This window comes from Lacerta agilis, chromosome 4, assembly GCF_009819535.1.
Source record: "Lacerta agilis isolate rLacAgi1 chromosome 4, rLacAgi1.pri, whole genome shotgun sequence".
Taxonomy (NCBI): Eukaryota; Metazoa; Chordata; class Lepidosauria; order Squamata; family Lacertidae; genus Lacerta; species Lacerta agilis.
In genome coordinates, this window is record NC_046315.1 from 24,473,560 (window position 1) to 24,490,838 (window position 17,279).

The 17,279-nt window shown below is 43.4% G+C and overlaps 1 protein-coding gene across 2 annotated transcripts in view; it reads right to left on the reverse strand.

Moving 5' to 3' along the window:
- Window positions 1–4,200, reverse strand: part of FLT1 (fms related receptor tyrosine kinase 1) — a 112,069-nt gene extending 107,869 nt beyond the window's left edge. For both annotated transcript variants that reach the window (XR_004426422.1, XM_033146422.1), the window contains exon 1: window positions 3,933–4,200. Coding sequence is in view for 1 of the 2 variants with exons in the window: in XM_033146422.1 (XP_033002313.1) it covers window positions 3,933–4,008 (76 nt within the window). In the remaining variant the exon portion in view is untranslated. The remainder of the gene's footprint in view (window positions 1–3,932) is intronic.
- Between the last annotated feature and the right edge of the window lie 13,079 nt (window positions 4,201–17,279).

Consider the following 17,279-nt stretch of genomic DNA (forward strand, 5'->3'; position numbering starts at 1 on the left):
CAAATCTTTTAATGTGTGACCTTTGCTTCTCAAGATCCACCACCCTCTTCTGTTCCTCTGAATTAATCTGTGACTATATTACTACATAAATGAGGAAGCTACTTAAATAGTAAATATTCATTTTAAGGTACAGTAGAGCAGGGGTCAGCAAACTTTTTCAGCAGGGAGCCAGTTCACTGTCCCTCAGACCTTGTAGGGTGCCGGACTATTTTTTTTTGGGGGGGGGGGATGAACAAATTCCTATGCCACACAAATAACCCAGAGATGCATTTTAAATAAAAGGACACATTCTACTCATGTAAAAACACACTGGTTCCCAGACCGTTCATGGGCCGAATTTAGAAGGCAGTTGGGCCCGATCCAGCCCCCGGGCCTTAGTTTGCCTACCCATGCAGTAGAGCAACCCCAAGCAATCTGCCCTTCTGTTGTGTTAGGCAGATTTACTCTTCTATTTAGCAGCAAATGACCAAATCTCCATCTCTGATCTGCTTGCCTTGCACAGGAATCCACATTGGTTGCTGAACACAAACTTCCACTTGAGATGCCCTGACTAATGCTGTGGAGAGGAGTTGTAATATAGATAAGAGTACACAGACATTTGAAATACATAGGAAAAAACAAACCTGGTACTTGAAAAATGAAGTTTTTCAAATAACACTTGATGACACTAAGGCCAAAACTGGAAAATCTGAAAAAGTGTATCAGTGCCAACCCTATATAATATTGTTGGAAATAAGTCCACTGGAACTTGTTCTAAGGAAACATACAGATAATTGCAGCCTAAATCCTTTTTAACCCAAATTGTCTTCTTGAAAAGGTTTAAAATGTTGGTTTAACTCTTTGAAACACTCGATATATTGTCCTGAATGTAAGTTTTATTGCTTTATTTCGATTGTTCTTAGAATTGTGCAACCCACAGAAAACTTTCTGAACTTCTATAAATCTGCTCCAATGTCTCTATGAAGTTTGGATCCAAGAAAGGGAACTCAATACAAGTTCTTATGGACAACTTATTGTGATGCTCACAAACATGCAACTGTGCATGTTGTTATACATTGTCTCTAAACACAATGCCTGGCAGCAAGTCTGGATTGGCCACTAAATATATATTCAGTTCACAACCAATTGCATCTTCTTGATAAAACCGAATATCCATATTTCTAATGGCCACTAGTCACAGTGGTTATGTTCTGCCTCCTCTGTTGGAGGCAATATGCCTTTGAATGCTAGGAATCCCAAGTGGGGTGAGTGCTTTTGCACTCAGATCTTGCTTTCAGACTTTCCATAGGCAACTGTTTGCCCACGGTGTGAATGGGGTGCTGGACTATACAGGTCACTGGCCTGATCCAGTAGGTTCATGTGTTCTTAAACACTTATTTATCACATATTAAGATTTTGCTTGCTAATAATAATCTCAACTATGCAGGACACTACAGACTTAAGTGTGGTGCCTGTTTTATGTTCCGTTCACTCTTTGTTTCTATAAAACTGAATCATTTTAGCATACACACACACACACACACACACACGGATTTCAGCAACTTTTGTCAGTCACAGACATAGAATATCACTGTGTATGATCATCCACCCATTAACTGTCACAAGCATATTAAGAAGCCACAAGCTGCTTATTGTATAAAAATCAAGTAGAAGAAATGTTCACAAGATATGAGATTAAGGACAGTTTTTGTAAGTGATGCTTATTTGTGTTTCCAATACCTCTAACTCATACATAAATCCTACATCCTGTTTAAAATGATCTGATTCCTTTCCTACATTAATAGCCTTCACCAGCAACATGTTCCAAACTACAGCCATTTTCGTACATGACATTAAGTAGCATCTTTGAACTTTTCTTGCACCATTTATGCCATTGTGAATTCTGTCCATGCCAGATACAAATCAGAAGTGAGCAGTTTTTTCAGTTGAATGCACATCCTAGTCCAGTGTTTTTCAACCTTTTTTGGGCAAAGGCACACTTGTTTCATGAAAAAAATCACGAGGCACACCACCATTAGAAAATGTTAAAAAAATTAACTCTGTGCCTATATTGACTATATATAAAGTAATTTTCCCACGGCACACCAGGCAACATCTCGCGGCACACTAGTGTGCCGCGGAACAGTGGTTGAAAAACACTGTCCTAGTCAATGTAAGTTTTATTGAAGCAAAAGAACTGAAGAAACAATGTAATTGCGCGCGCGCACACACACACAAATATGACACTTGTGAAAACACCCCTACTATTGCACTGGCTTTCAGATAAGTGTGCACATGACTTTATCCCAGTTTCTTGGAAGCAAGCTCCATTTCAACCAGTGAAATTTGCTTCAGTTCAATACTTCCGTTGAACTGCGTTGCATATCTGAATACCGAAAAATACCATATAATTGCAACCACTCTCTTAATCGCTTTATTTGTAAGAAAACCCCTCTGATGTCAGTGCTCCCTGCTCCCAACAAAGCAGCCTGATTTCCAGCGGTGCTGTCAGCAGCATATTTCTATAATCCAAACCGAATCAGTAATGATGAGATCCCGCAGGTCAGTTTCTCAGCCACATCCCCAATCTCCACATAATTGCAAAATGCAATAGTTAAGTAGCCTACTTTAAAATGAAGATAGATTCAATGTTCTGTATAGGTTAACCGGGAGCTAGTCCTTTAGAGCACCCACGAACAGTTCCTCCCTTCAAGACACTAGGCTTAGAATTAAGAAAACACTTCGCTGGGTTGGCACAGAAGAGAAAAAAGGCGTCACCCTTTTAATTCAGCATCAAATCCCACGACAATCACATACATGCAGAAACTCCTGCGTGCATAAAATTCCAGCCCCGGTACTCCTTTTTATACACAACAGCCCATGCCTGGATCCCGCCAACCCTTAGCTTCCAGCATCATTCCCAGCCCATGTCAGGAAAGAAAACGAGTGTCACTTTCTACGGGAAGACCTTTGGATTCTCCAATCCCCGAGCCAGTTCTGCTTTGTTTTGTTCACCTGGCATTTTCCTACCAATAAAACGCTCTGGGACTCTGAGCGACACCAGGCATTTTAGGTCCGCGTCTTTGAAGGGCGGATGGTCCGAATGCGAATTCTTTTCCCAGCCGCAGTGCAAGGCTGGGACCATCAGAGCAGAAGTTAGTCTGCTCCTACTATATCCACAATAGGAGGGAGAGAAGGGAGGGGTAGGCATGCACTGACTAGTGGAATACTGGAGAGGGCTATTAATTTCTTTAAGAAAGGAGAACCCTTCGAAAAATCCACGTGGAAAGCCCAAGCAGCTGGTTGCAGAGAGGGGTGTGGAAGGGCCGCTCGCCCACTGGGAGGGGGTGGAACGCGCATCCGCATACAAATGGTGCGGTTGGGGAAAGCCCAAAGGAACCTTCGTGGAGAAGCCTCAGTGCCGAGAGGCTGACCTGATCGCATAGGACTGGAGCGTTCATTCCGCCCCTATTCCGCGTGGCCAATTTTGGAAGCGATTACTTTTTCCAGATTATAACTTCGCGGCGGCGGCGGGAATTGCGGAGCAGCCTGGTCTGACAATCAAAATCCAAGAAGCTGGTTCTGGGGGAAAGCCCTTATTCAGACGGAGGATGCCCTTCCTGACAGGTTTCCAACGCCCCGGTCTCGTTTCTGCGATGGCAATGACCCGTCGCTTAAAAACCAAGCGCATTTTAGAGAAGCGAGTGCAAGGTGTCGCAAGGTAAGCGCGCCCGCGCGCTGCGCTACAACAGCCTTGGAGGGAGCCGGAACAGGGACACGCTGGCTGGATCCTGGCAAGACCCCGAGGGCTCTTTCTCTTGTGCGTTGTCCTAAAGCCCGATTCCTCTCAGATCCCCGTCCGCAGGATCCAGAAAGGCGCAAAGGATGGAGCGGCGCCCGTGCGCCCAGGGCGGAGAAGGGACTTGCCGGCCCGCCGCCAGCAGAGCACTTACCTGCCAGAAGGAGCCAGCAGTTCAGCAGCCCGCCCAGCACGGCTCCAGAAAGCCCCCAACCAAACATGCCGCCCATCCGAAGCACGCCGATCGCTGCAAGGGGGAAACTAGCTGCTCCGAAGTGAGTCCTGCTCCCTATCTCGCCCAAGGTCCGGCTAGCCCCGGCGCCGCAGAATAGGAACTCTCCCTCCTCTCGCTCTCCCCTTCCCTCCTCCGCAGACGGAGCGGATCGAAAGCAAAAGGTAGTATCCGAAGGGCGCTCAGCTTGCCGGGCTCGGCCCTTTTATAACCTCCCCAGCCCACATCCTCCTTCCCAATCACGCCTCCACCCCCCACGTCACTTGCCCCCCCTGCTCGTCTTCTCTCCCCCCACCCCACCCCACCCCATTTACAACAATACCTTCGGCCGTCCCCGCTTCCTGCCTCGGGTGAGATAGTTAAGATTGGCCGGCAGATTTCTGAAGGGGAACGAGGAGCACGACTTCTCGCCTCTGGCACGCTTCGCTCCTGATCGGATTCCATTGCGCGGGGAGGGGGCGGGGAGGTGTTAAGCACCCACCCCGGTTGTAGTGCCAAACTGATCCCGCCGTGCGGGCGCCGGGTGGGTCGATAGAAAATCGCACAGATTTATTGGCAGTTCCGTCCAACAACTGCGCCACTCTTAAGCAGAGGACTTCGCAGAAAGTGGATATGGCTTTTTGTACAATGCTTCTGGGAATCGCCTTTAAAGACTGTCATTTTTCACAGTCTTCCCCGGATTTCCACAAAACTGGAAATGTTCAGGTTTTGTACGTAGGAATAATTGCGAGACGCACAACGCAGTGGAAGCCGGGGGATGAACCAGGTGAAAAAGTCCGTTTAAATTTGTTTGGGGAACTAGTTAAAAGCGTAAGAAAAGCCCTCTTGGAAACTGACCAAAAGTCAATCGACCCGAATAGCTTGCTCCTCACAGCGGCCATTCAGATGTCTCCAGGATACCCCATCAGCAGGTCCTCCCTAACGACTGCTGTGTCTTGCTTTGAAAAGTGGAGGTTCTATGTAAGCAGAGTGGTAGATCTTTTGCAGTTCTAGGGGGCAGGAAAACGGAAAGCACGCAAACGACATAAAACTGGAAGGTATCTGTCCTATCTTATCAACCGTTCCTCTTGAACTGCAAAGTATTGCCCAATCTGCGACCCAACTGAATCCGAGACCAAAACTTCTATTTATCTATCTCAAAAGACCGAGGTTCCTCAAGCGCCAAAGTGAGGCAACTATATCAGCATTTGAGGAAACTTCCTCCTCCAGGATGTTTAATCCCGGAGATCAATATCGCTCTCTGTGACTTCGTACCTAGGCGTGTGGTTCCCAATCGCTTCTGAGGCTAGGACAAGATCATCACGATCCTCTGTAGGCGGAGTCTGGGGTCCCCTCCTGCGAGCAGCTACCGCAGCCTTACGTTTGTGTTTGTAAGAATTCGTTCACGAACTCTTGTCAGGTTGGGCGCTGCAACATGAGACGGTTCAGAAGCGTCCCCGGGAGCAGCTAACACGACTAACAGCAACGCTTAGATTTAACTAGCTAAATGTCGATCATAGACAATGGGCAACTTGCAATCACAGTTACTGCCTCTGCCGTGCCTAATTATAGCTATAATCTGTTATAGGTTTATGAACTAGCAGGATAAATGCTATTCTAAGAAGTTTGTTTGGTGATACAAAAATACTCTTTCCTCCTTCATTATTTTATTGCAATGTGGGAAAGATAAAGGATAAATACAAAAGCAATTTGAGGGGAAATCTCTTCTATAAAGGGTGTTCAAAGTTTTCTTATTTTTTTGCTCATCTTTGAGCAAGGACATTTTTTAAAATGTGCTATGCTATAGTAACAGATGCTTATAATCTATGAACATATACCACTTTGAGGGTGCTTCCAGGCTATTACTGTTTTTGCATTGCATTCAAAATTAGGTCATGCAGTTATAGCTGATTTGGAGGGCTTGCACAACAAATGTGCTTCCCCCAATGACTGGACTTTTGCAGTATGAGAAGTGATGGGATAATGCACTGGAAAGCATGAGAACACTTGCTTCTATATGACATCATCTAGCCTCCCTACAAACTAAAAAGATAAATAAATAGCCAACTCTGTCTAGTCTCCTTGCAAAGAAATCAGAATGAATGCTCTATAAACAGGTGGCCTGGAAGCACCCTGAGTAGTGGGAAGCAGCTAAATGTGTTTGCAAAGCTACCGGTACCTAAACAAAACAGCACATGTAATTTATCCCATTGGCACTTTTATACTATTGGCATTGGATGATCAGATGTGACCTCTCAGTAGCTAATACTTTATTTGTTCCAATCACATGTCATCATGAGAAGTGTAAGCTATGCTCAGTTTCTAACAATGTAAAAACACAGAGAACAAAATGATCCATTCTAGAAGCACTTCCTGTGCTTTTGCGTAGCTCTTGTTCATTTCAGTAGGGTTTCCTCAGCAGAATTTCCTGATGTCTTGTACCCTTGATACTATGGATGATATTGAAGTAAGGGCTCATTCACACTTTGCTTGTCTTGTCTCGTGCCTAGAAAAAAATGTTATATGCAAAAGGTATTGGAAGAATCCTACCCTGAGTTCTGTTTTCTCAAGCTTGAGCAGCAGATTTTCACAGAAATTCTTCTGGTTATTCTAATTTTAGATTACTGCATTTGCATGCTATTTCAATATTGTTGTTGTTGTTCAGTCGTTCAGTCGTGTCTGACTCTTCGTGACCCCATGGACCAGAGCACGCCAGGCACGCCTATCCTTCACTGCCTCCCGCAGTTTGGCCAAACTCATGTTAGTAGCTTCGAGAACACTGTCCAACCATCTCATCCTCTGTTGTCCCCTTCTCCTTGTGCCCTCCATCTTTCCTAACATCAGGGTCTTTTCCAGGGAGTCTTCTCTTCTCATGAGGTGGCCAAAGTACTGGAGCCTCAACTTCAGGATCTGTCCTTCTAGTGAGCACTCAGGGCCGATTTCCTTGAGAATGGATAGGTTTGATCTTCTTGCAGTCCATGGGACTCTCAAGAGTCTCCTCCAGCACCACAATTCAAAAGCATCAATTCTTCGGCGATCAGCCTTCTTGATGGTCCAGTTCTCACTTCTGTACATTACTACTGGTCTACTCCCATACATTTCAATATTACCAGTTATTTACTTCAAGTACCGGGACTGCATGCTTTATTACAGGCATATTGGCCATGACCATGCTGAATTATGGATTTTGTGATCTTGAGGTGGCATATATGGCTAATTGTTCTAGTGATATAAGGATTGCTAAACTTGTTATTGTTGCAACAATACAGTGATGTGGCCTTGAAAGAGTAGTACAGTATTTTACAAAATTGCAAATATATTGAAAAAAATATAATTCTCTGCCCTGAAGAACACATGGCCACAACAATTGTACGTGAGCAAGATGTCTTTATGCAGATTTCTCAATATATATTATTAAATATTAGTTAATGTATTCCCACACAACACACCTGCTAGGTAAGCAAACATCATCATCCTAATTTACAGAGAAGGAAATGAAAGCACACGGAAATTAAGCAATTGGGCTAACATCACAGGAAGTTAGTGACAAAGCCAAAAACAGCCCAAATCTCCTGAGTCCCACAAAACCATATTGAATCAGGATTTTTTTTTTAATGATTCAGCTTTCCAGTTTTAAAAGCATTGGTTGGAGTGTTTCCTGAAGACGTGAAAAACTCTTATTAAAATGTAAAAAAACAAAAACCCTTCTCGTCATTGTAGGACTGGCTGATGGTCCTACATCTTAGATTCATATCCTGTCCTTGATACTGGCCAATAACAAATATCTCAGAGGAAAAGAACAAGAAGCTGCAGGGTTCATTTTTATTGATGTGAATGTTATATAAGGATCCTATTCTCTATTTTCAGAATTCCCAAACATTATTATTATTATTATGGAAAAGCTGGGAAAATGTGATTTCTATAAAGCCTTAATCTTACTTCTTTCCCATCACATAAGGAAATCCAAATGCTTTTCCTTGTTTTAATAATGAGAGATAAGGGCCCATTTCCCAAAAGGAATTAAAGATGGGAAGGAACAGCAGTAGAGGATAAGCCCTAATCAGATCTTTAGATGAATTTCCCAACCCAAAACTCTTACTTCACCAACCCTACTTCCTTTCAAGTTCCATGACTTCCCATGTGATAAAGATCCAGGAGTTGCTACAACTCTCTCACAGCTCACTGCTGAGGACCCAAGCCTACTGAAATTTCAGTTGAAACATCATCCACCACAAGAAACAGGTCCATGCTGAACAAGGAACAAGGAACAAGAAAAGGCTCATATTCAGAAACTGAAAAAGTTAGGAGAGCATAGAACAAGTCACATTCTTACCCACCTTTTCATGACATGTCGAATGAACCAGGAGGTAGCAGAACAGTTTCCCTCTAAGCAAACATATACCAGCTGTATCACAAATTCAGGTTTGTTACCAGCACCTGTTGATGTAGGACAAGCACATTATGAGGACCAAACTACTCCACTCACTTATTTTTCAAATAAAAAGCACCTGTGGTCCACCTGATAAATATTGCACTCTTGATGGAAACCTCACACCAGTTTCCTGATAAAAATAGTGCCCTTCCTTGCTGTTTGCAGTGAAGGGCATGCACCTTCAGGAACAAATAGCAAGAGGAGCTACAGGATATGTTCAGCAGCAAACTGGCATAGGGTCTGATGAATCTTAGTTGGCAATGCATTCTACAAGATGGTTACTACAACAAAAAACTCCCTGGTAGCCAGCCACTGGGCACCACGGATGAGCTGGAGTAGTACCGTATTTTTTGCTCCATAAGACGCACTTTTTCCCTCCTGAAAAGTAAGGGGAAATACCTGTGTGTCTTATGGAGCGAATGGTGGTCCCTGGAGCTGAATTGCCCAGGGGCCAAAAGCAGATTGTGCTTTTTATTTTACAAAGAGAAAGGGGAGTGTTGAAAGGACCCTGCTCAGCAGCTGATCAGCAAGAGATCGGGAGAGAGATAAGAGTCCCTGCTCCCTTTCAGCCACGCCCTCCTTTGTTGAATGTGCTGCAGAGGGAGGTTGTTTGTTTCCCCAGGACATGTGACTGGCTGATTAGATTATCTGTCTGCAAACAGTAGAAATGGCTCCCTTTCCTTAAGATTTTTTCAGAAATGTGAGTTAAACCCCATAAAAATGGGGCTTTTCCTCTTTGCTTTTCCCCCTTTGCAAAAGGAGCTTTGCTTTTCCCCCTTTGCAAAAAAAGCTGCAAAACCTTTAGCTGATCCTAAAAAAACAACAACCCAGGGCTTTTCCCTTTGCAAAAAAGCTGCAAAACCTTTAGCTGATCCTCAAAAAACAAAAAAACCCAGGGCTTTTCCCTTTGCAAAAAAGCTGCAAAACCTTTAGCTGATCCTAAAAAAAGGCCTTTTGCCTTTGCAAAAACAGCTGCAAAACTTTTAGCTGATCCTTAAAAAAAAAACCAAAAAAACACCACCCAGGTCTTTTAGAGGAGGAAAACCAGAAAAATATTTTTTCCCTTGTTTCCTCCTCTAAAAATGAGGTGCGCCCTATGGTCCGGTGCGTCCAATGGAGCGAAAAATACGGTAGTTCAGATGATGACCAGAACAAGCAGGGAATATACAGAAGATGGTACTCAAATCCCATGCCACTTAGGGTTTTAAATGTTAGCCCCAGTATCTTGATTTGAGTTCATACAGAGAAAAACAAAATTGATGTAAAATATTGTGCAGCAATCTGCACAAATAAAATAATAATAATAATAATAATAATAATAATAATAATAATAATAATAATAATAATAATTTGTACCCAGCCCATCTGGCTGGATTTCCCCTGCCACTCTGGGCGGCTTCCAACAAAAATCAGATACAAAAATATCACACATTAAAAACTTCCCTAAAAAGGGCTGCCTTCAGGTATTTTCTGAATGTCAGGTAGTTGTTTATCTCCTTGACCTGTGATGGGATCTCAGTGTCCGGGCTGAATGATGGGGGTGGAGACGCTCCTTCAGGTATACAGGACTGAGGCCGTTTATAAAATAGGTGTAATATAGTTAAAATGCTTATAGTTAAAATACAGCCAAAATCCTGACCTGGCTGTGACATTTTGCACCATTTTGCTGTGGCATGAATGCTTTTTAATGGCAACCTCACATGAAGCATCCTGCAGTAATTTAAACCAGAGGTAACATATGGATAACCACAGCAAATGTGTTAGGAATGGTCATAATTGGTAAATCAGCTGAAGCTAGTAAAAGGCCCCTCACTATTCAGTTCACTTCCACACTGAGCAGCAGTGCCAGATCACCAAGCAGATCCAATAAGGCTACATTTTTATCTTTCTCACAGTGCAAGTCACCCACTATGGCAATCAAGGCAATTTCAATATCACCACCCCAAACCAGGCCAAAAGCCAGACTGGATGGGATCTACATAATCAGTTTCATCCACAACCTCACAACCACACGTTCAAATAATAATAATAATAATAATAATAATAATAATAATAATAATAATAATAATAATAATAATAATTTATACCCCACCCATCTGGCTGAGTTTCCCCAGCCACTCTGGGCAGCTCCCAATCGAGTGTTAAAAACAAGACAGCATTAAATATTAAAAACTTGATTGGACTAGTTATTATTATTGGGGAGTAAATTTGCGAAAGATATCTCCGTTTGAAGTGTCGGTCTCTGCACTCTGGCTTCAAGAAAAATGGCGATGAAAAGTTTAAACCGAGGTGAAAAACAACTCCCACAAAAGGAAGAACATAGAGACAGGAACTGCAATTTGACACCCACTCCCTCCCCCTCCTCCACTATGTTGAACTTTGTTTTCGAACTTGTTTTGAATTCTGGATTAACGGATGAACAAAGGCTTACTGAGCTGAGACTGGAACTTCTTTATCGGAAAGTGAAAGTCTTGTGTGGGGATTTGAAAAGAAATTTACTACCCACAGAGGAGGCTTTTAAAAGTTTTGACACTTTGGAAGGAAACCTTGGCAAGGAGCTGAGAGGGTTGCTTGAAGGATGGAGAGAAATGACAGGGCGACTCCGGGAAAAGGATTCGTTTTTTGGGGGTGGCAGCCCCAAGACGATGACAAGATTTGTTATATCCAGACCCCGAGGTGTGAGCTCGGGGGCAAGGGACAAAGAATTAAGATATTTACAAGAAGAAGAAGAAGAATGGTTTAAAGAAACGGAGCAGCCGAAAGAAGATGAGTTGGATACCCTGAAGCTCGTTGCAAGGAGTGTTCTGAACTGTGCCTGGATCTGTGGTTACTTGGGAAAAGACGGTAATTGGGAATCTGGCTCTGGGGTCACTAGGAGAAAGACAATGGACAGAGGGGGAGTGGGGTGAAGTATTAAGTAAAATCTAAAATGGTTTGCTATGGTATTCTGAAACCAGAGTGTGAAGACTGTTAGTTCTATTTAGCTTTTTTGTTTTTAAATAAGAAAGGAGATATTTAAAGTTGTATGTTACTAGCAGCAGGTTAAAGGATAGAGGAGTAAGTATAGAATTTGATAAGAATAATTCATGAAGATTTATGATGATGTATTACTATGATGATGTATTATTAGCAAAACTAGTATAAGATGAAATATAGACTAAGTTGAGTAAGATGATTGCTGTATTATATATATATAACTGTGTTTAACTTTTAGAAGAAGTGGTTAAAAAATAGATCAAGGATATAAAACCGAAGGTGAAAAGGCAGGGGAAGTCAATGGTCAAGATTTAGAAATAGAAATTTTTTTTTCAGGAAAGATTTAAATAAGAAAACTTGGCAATGTTTGTATTTGTTTTATGAGTGTATTTGTTTTGTATTTGTATAAATGTAGGTGTGGGTGTGGGTATATGTTGTTATAAGAAAAAATGTCAATAAATTCTTATTTTAAAAAAAAAATATATTAAAAACTTCCCTTAACAGGGCTGCCTTCAGATGTCTTTTAAAAAATAGGATAGCTGCTTATTTCCTTGACATCTGATGGGAGGGCGTTCTACAGGGCAGGCGCCACTACCGAGAAGGCCCTCTGCCTGGTTCCCTGTAACCTCAATTCTCGCAATGAGGGAACCGCCAGAAGGCCCTCAGCGCTGGATCTCAGTGTCCGGCCTGAATGATGTGGGTGGAGACGCTCCTTCGGGTATACAGGACTGAGGCCGTTTAGGGCTTTAAAGATCAGCACCAACACTTTGAATTGTGCTCAGAAACATACTGGGAGCCAATGCAGATCTCTCAGGACTGGTGCTATGTGGTCCTGGCTGCCATTCCCAGTCACTAGTCTAGCTGCTGCATTCTGGATTAATTGCAGTTTCTGGGTCACCTTCAAGAGTAGCCCCACATAGAGCGTATTGCAGTAGTCCAAGCGCGAGATAACTAAAGCATGCACCACTCTGGTGAGACAGTCCGCGGGTAGGAAGGGTCTCAGCCTGTGTACCAGATGGAGCTGGTAGACAGCCACCCTGGACACAGAATTAACCTGCACCTCCATGGACAGCTGTGAGTCCAAAATGACTCCCAGGCTGTGCACCTGGTCCTTCAGGGGTACAGCTACCCCTATTCAGGACCAGGGAGTCCCCCACAACCACCCGCCCCGTCCCCCAAGAACAGTACTTATGTCTTGTCAGGATTCAACCTCAATCTGTTAGCCGCCATCCATCCCCCAACCGCCTCCAGGCACTCACACAGGACATTCACCACCTTCACTGGTTCTGATTTAAAAGAGAGGTAGAGCTGGGTGTCATCTGCATACTGATGAACACCCAGCCCAAACCCCCTGATGATCTCTCCCAGCGGTTTCATATAGATATTAAAAAGCATGGGGGAGAGGACGGACCCCTGAGGCACCCCACAAGTGAGAGTCCAGGGTCTGAACACTCATCCCCCAACACCACTTTCTGGACATGGCCCAGGAGAAAGGAAGAGAACCACTGTATAACAGTGCCTCAGCTCCTAGCCCCTCTAGACAGCCCAGAAGAATGTTATGGTCAACGGTGTCAAAGGCCGCTGAGAGATCCAGCAGAACCAGGAAACAGCTCTCACCTTTGTCCCTAGCCTGCCGGAGATCATTGACCAATGCGACCAAGGCAATTTCAGTCCCATTGTAAGGCCTGAATCCCGATTGGAAGGGATCCAAATGGTCCACATCCTCCAGGTGTGCTTGGAGTTGTTCAGCCACCACCCGCTCAATCACCTTGCCCAAGAATGGTAGATTTGAGACTGGGCGATAGTTGGCCATATTGGCCGGGTCTCAATATCTTTTTGTAAGAAGCGGTTTAATGACCGCCTCTTTCAGCGGGTCTGGGAAGGTTCCATCACAGAGGGAAGCATTCACCACCCCGCAGAGCCCATTGCCCAGCCCTTCCCTGCTCACTTTTATTAGCCAGGATGGGCAAGGATCAAGGAGACAGATGGTCTGTTTCACTCATCCATGCAGCCTGTGCACATCCTCGGAGGTAACAGATTGGAATTGATCCCATGTAACACGACTAGACAGGACTCTAGCACTCTCTCACTCCAGCCCTGCTCCCACGGTGGAGTCTACCTCTTCCTGAATCTGAGTGACTTTATCTGCAAAAAAACTTTGCAAAAGCATTGCAGGAGATCTTGGGGTGGGCTAAATTGTGAATCACCCAAAAGAGTCTCCTGCTGCTGTTTTCTGCAGATACAATAGATGCAGTGAAGAAGGTCCTTTTCGCCATCACCATTGCCACTTGGTAGGCTCGACGTTGAGCTCTAACCCGTGTCCAGTCTGATTCAGAATGAGTTTTCCACCACTGGTGCTCTAGCTGTCTCAACGATTGTTTCATTGCCCTCAGCTCCGGGGGAAACCATGGGGCTGTCCAGGCGCCATGCAATCTGAGAGGGCGCTTCAGAACCAGACAGCTAATAGCCCTGGTTAACTCCGCATTCCAGCGGGCCACCAGGGAATCAGCTGAAAGGCCATCAACATGGGATAAAGATCCCCTACCACTCTTGGGAAACTGATTGGATCCATTAAGTGGCGGGGTGGACCATCTGAATTGGTCCCCACCTCCCTGCAGAGGGAAGGGTCGCGGAGAAGTCCAGTTGCACCAGGAAGTGATCTGACCATAGCACTTCTTTTGACCTTGCCCAGATATGTAACGGAGGGATAATTAGGCCAGAAGGGTCTGAATAGGATGTTTTCAATAAAGTCTGTACCACTGCCTCTTATAGGTAAATACCCCTCTCTAAAAGAGGTATCTACTACTTCATATTTAGGTATACTGGATCCAGTACACTGGAAGTACTGATTCAACAAGCAAAGGTGGACAAGGTCACAGGTGGTCAATAAGGTGATTCCTTCTGTATCATGAAAATAAATAAAAACAGTATAAAACAAAACAAGGTGATCCAATAAAACAGTCTAACTGGAGTCTCCATAGATTCATAGAATTGTAGAGCTGGAAGGGACTTCATTGGTCGTCTAGTCCAAACTCCTGGTTCTGCCTGTATTTGAAATCTAACATCTGCATCTTCTCTCCAATACTCCAAATATTATCTAAATTCTACCATGTATTAATTTCTAACATTAACTAACTAGCAGTTATGGGTGTCCTTGCACCCCCAAACTCTGTTATCCTAGATCTAGATCTATAACAATAGACATGACCACCCACATGCACCCAGGTCTCAATTATGCATTCCAGGGTTAATGGGTTGATCTGACAATTAAGTTTTGAATAACAGCTGATTTCCTTTTCACTGAAGAACCAATGGGAAATGTGTAGGGCAAGCCCCTTGCCAGGGAACCACAAATAGAGGAAAGACCAAATTAAGTATTAGCTGTTAACTATCTATAATTGTGGCTATATGAAAACACAAGTAAAGCTTCCAGTCGCTTTCCTATGGCTGCACTGGAGGAGACACACATGAGTGTAAGACTCATACACTGAATGCTAAGCCATAGTTTACATTCAGACCAGGTCAGTGTGTGTTTACCCTTTGCCAAAAGATTGAAATATGCCCATTTGTAATGGGGATTGCAAGTATTTCCTCTGTATGATGAATTTCCAGTATATGTGGCTCATTAACTACTTAGTAGAAGAAGTGACATTCAGCCACTCAGACAGAAAAATAGTAATATTTGTATTTGATTTGTTATACTATTAGTTATTAGTTTTAGTTGTGTGTTGTCCCATTTAAAATTACAATAAAAATGTAACATATAGAAATAAGCCCATGTGTTCATGAAGAAAACAACAAACCAATTTTTCACCCAACTACTGTATGTTCATAAAGTGAGGGGTGGGGAGTTAACTACAGACAATCCTTGTTTTGCATGGGTTTATGTTCCAGACCTCTGCACATGTTGGTAGAGCACATGTAAGCCCACCCCACCCCTTTTTGTGCATCCTTATGATATTTTGGGGCTACTTCTGGGTTTGGCACCGTGCATGCATGCACAATCACACATCATTTGGACACGCCTAAATCAGTCTTGCCTGTATTACAAAAAGTAAATCCTATCAGCGGTTCTGGCTCATTATAGAAATCTCTGGGTTTTGAAATTAGTTGCTTAGAATCTGCTATTGAGTTAGTTATCCACGTATTAATATGATTTTATACTGGAAACTGAAATATCTATTTTAATCTTGCTGTTCCTTTCCCAATGTTTATCTTCATTCGAAAATATAAAGCAGAATCTTATGATAGCAGGAAGAGTTTAACTTATTATTGTGCATTCAGTTCAAAGTGGGAAGTAGAACTGAACTTTAATAAAGCAATCACGTTATTTCCACCAACTGAGTCAGAAAGCCCAGGAAAGCAAGATCATTATCCAAGACAGAAATGAGAGAAGTGTCTACTGACTTTTTCAGTTTTAGTCTGGTTTTTCTCCAAGCTTACATGACCTTTTATGAAGGAACAAAACTCTGTTCCGAGGGATAAAGATAAAATCAATCACAATGACATCACAATGAATAGTGGGGGGAAATATTTCTCCTATGGTGGCCATGTGTCCCACATTAACAGAGGACATTCCTCCATTTGAATGGTTTTCAGAGGACAGTTGTTTATTTGAAGGTGTCCTGTTTGTGTGTTTGTTTGACTGGCTGTCTGGTCCAAGTCCAGTTTAACAATAAAGTACCCTAAGAAGCAAGAGCAAGGGCCTGAAGTTGCCCACCAGTTGTTAGAACATAGACAGCAAGCTTAAGTAGAAAATGGTAATGGCTGAAGTAGTCCTTCAACACAGTTATATAGTGATAAATAAGCAGAGTCCTTCCTCCATGTACATTCATATAGGATTAGGTTGTTAGGTATACTTTCTTCAAGTCACTGCCCTCAATGGTAAAAGAGTAAAGCATTTTCAGAGGGGGGAAAAAGGATATAAAATGAATGCTGATGCTGCTTCCCGTTCCTTTTCCAGAATCAGAAAGCCAGGTTTCCCGGGGTGTGTCCTGATTAGCAATAAAAAGGGAAAAGCATGATCCAAGTTAATTTTCCAGCCCTAAAAGGAAATGGTGTTTCCTGTATTATACAAAACTGGTGCCAATAAGACTGACACAAGAATCTATTGTCTTTTTAACAAAGCTGTGGTAAGAAATGATGCCTGTGAAAATAGGCCACGGCAGGCAACAAGGAACTTTTTAGAGTGTGAGAGATTGACTGAGTGAGTGAGTGTGCGTGCGTGCACATGCACACAAGTTCCAAGGATCAAAAGTGGAGAATACACCTTAATCCTGCGTGGCGAATGTGGTGTCTTTCAGATATTGTTGGGATCACAACTCCTATCATCCTTGACCACTGGCTATGCCAGCTAGGGCTGATGAGAGCTGTGTTGTTGTTCAGTCGTTCAGTCGTGTCCGACTCTTCGTGACCCCATGGACCAGAGCACGCCAGGCACGCCTATCCTTCACTGCCTCTCGCAGTTTGGCCAAACTCATGTTAGTAGCTTCGAGAACACTGTCCAACCATCTCATCCTCTGTCGTCCCCTTCTCCTTGTGCCCTCCATCTTTCCCAACATCAGGGTCTTTTCTAGGGAGTCTTCTCTTCTCATGAGGTGGCCAAAGTACTGGAGCCTCAACTTCAGGATCTGTCCTTCTAGTGAGCACTCAGCGCTGATTTCTTTGAGAATGGATAGGTTTGATCTTCTTGCAGTCCATGGGACTCTCAAGAGTCTCCTCCAGCACCATAATTCAAAAGCATCAATTCTACGGCGATCAGCCTTCTTTATGGTCCAGCTCTCACTTCCGTACATTACTACTGGGAAAACCATAGCTTTAACTATACGGACCTTTGTCGGCAAGGTGATGTCTTTGCTTTTTAAGATGCTGTCTAGGTTTGT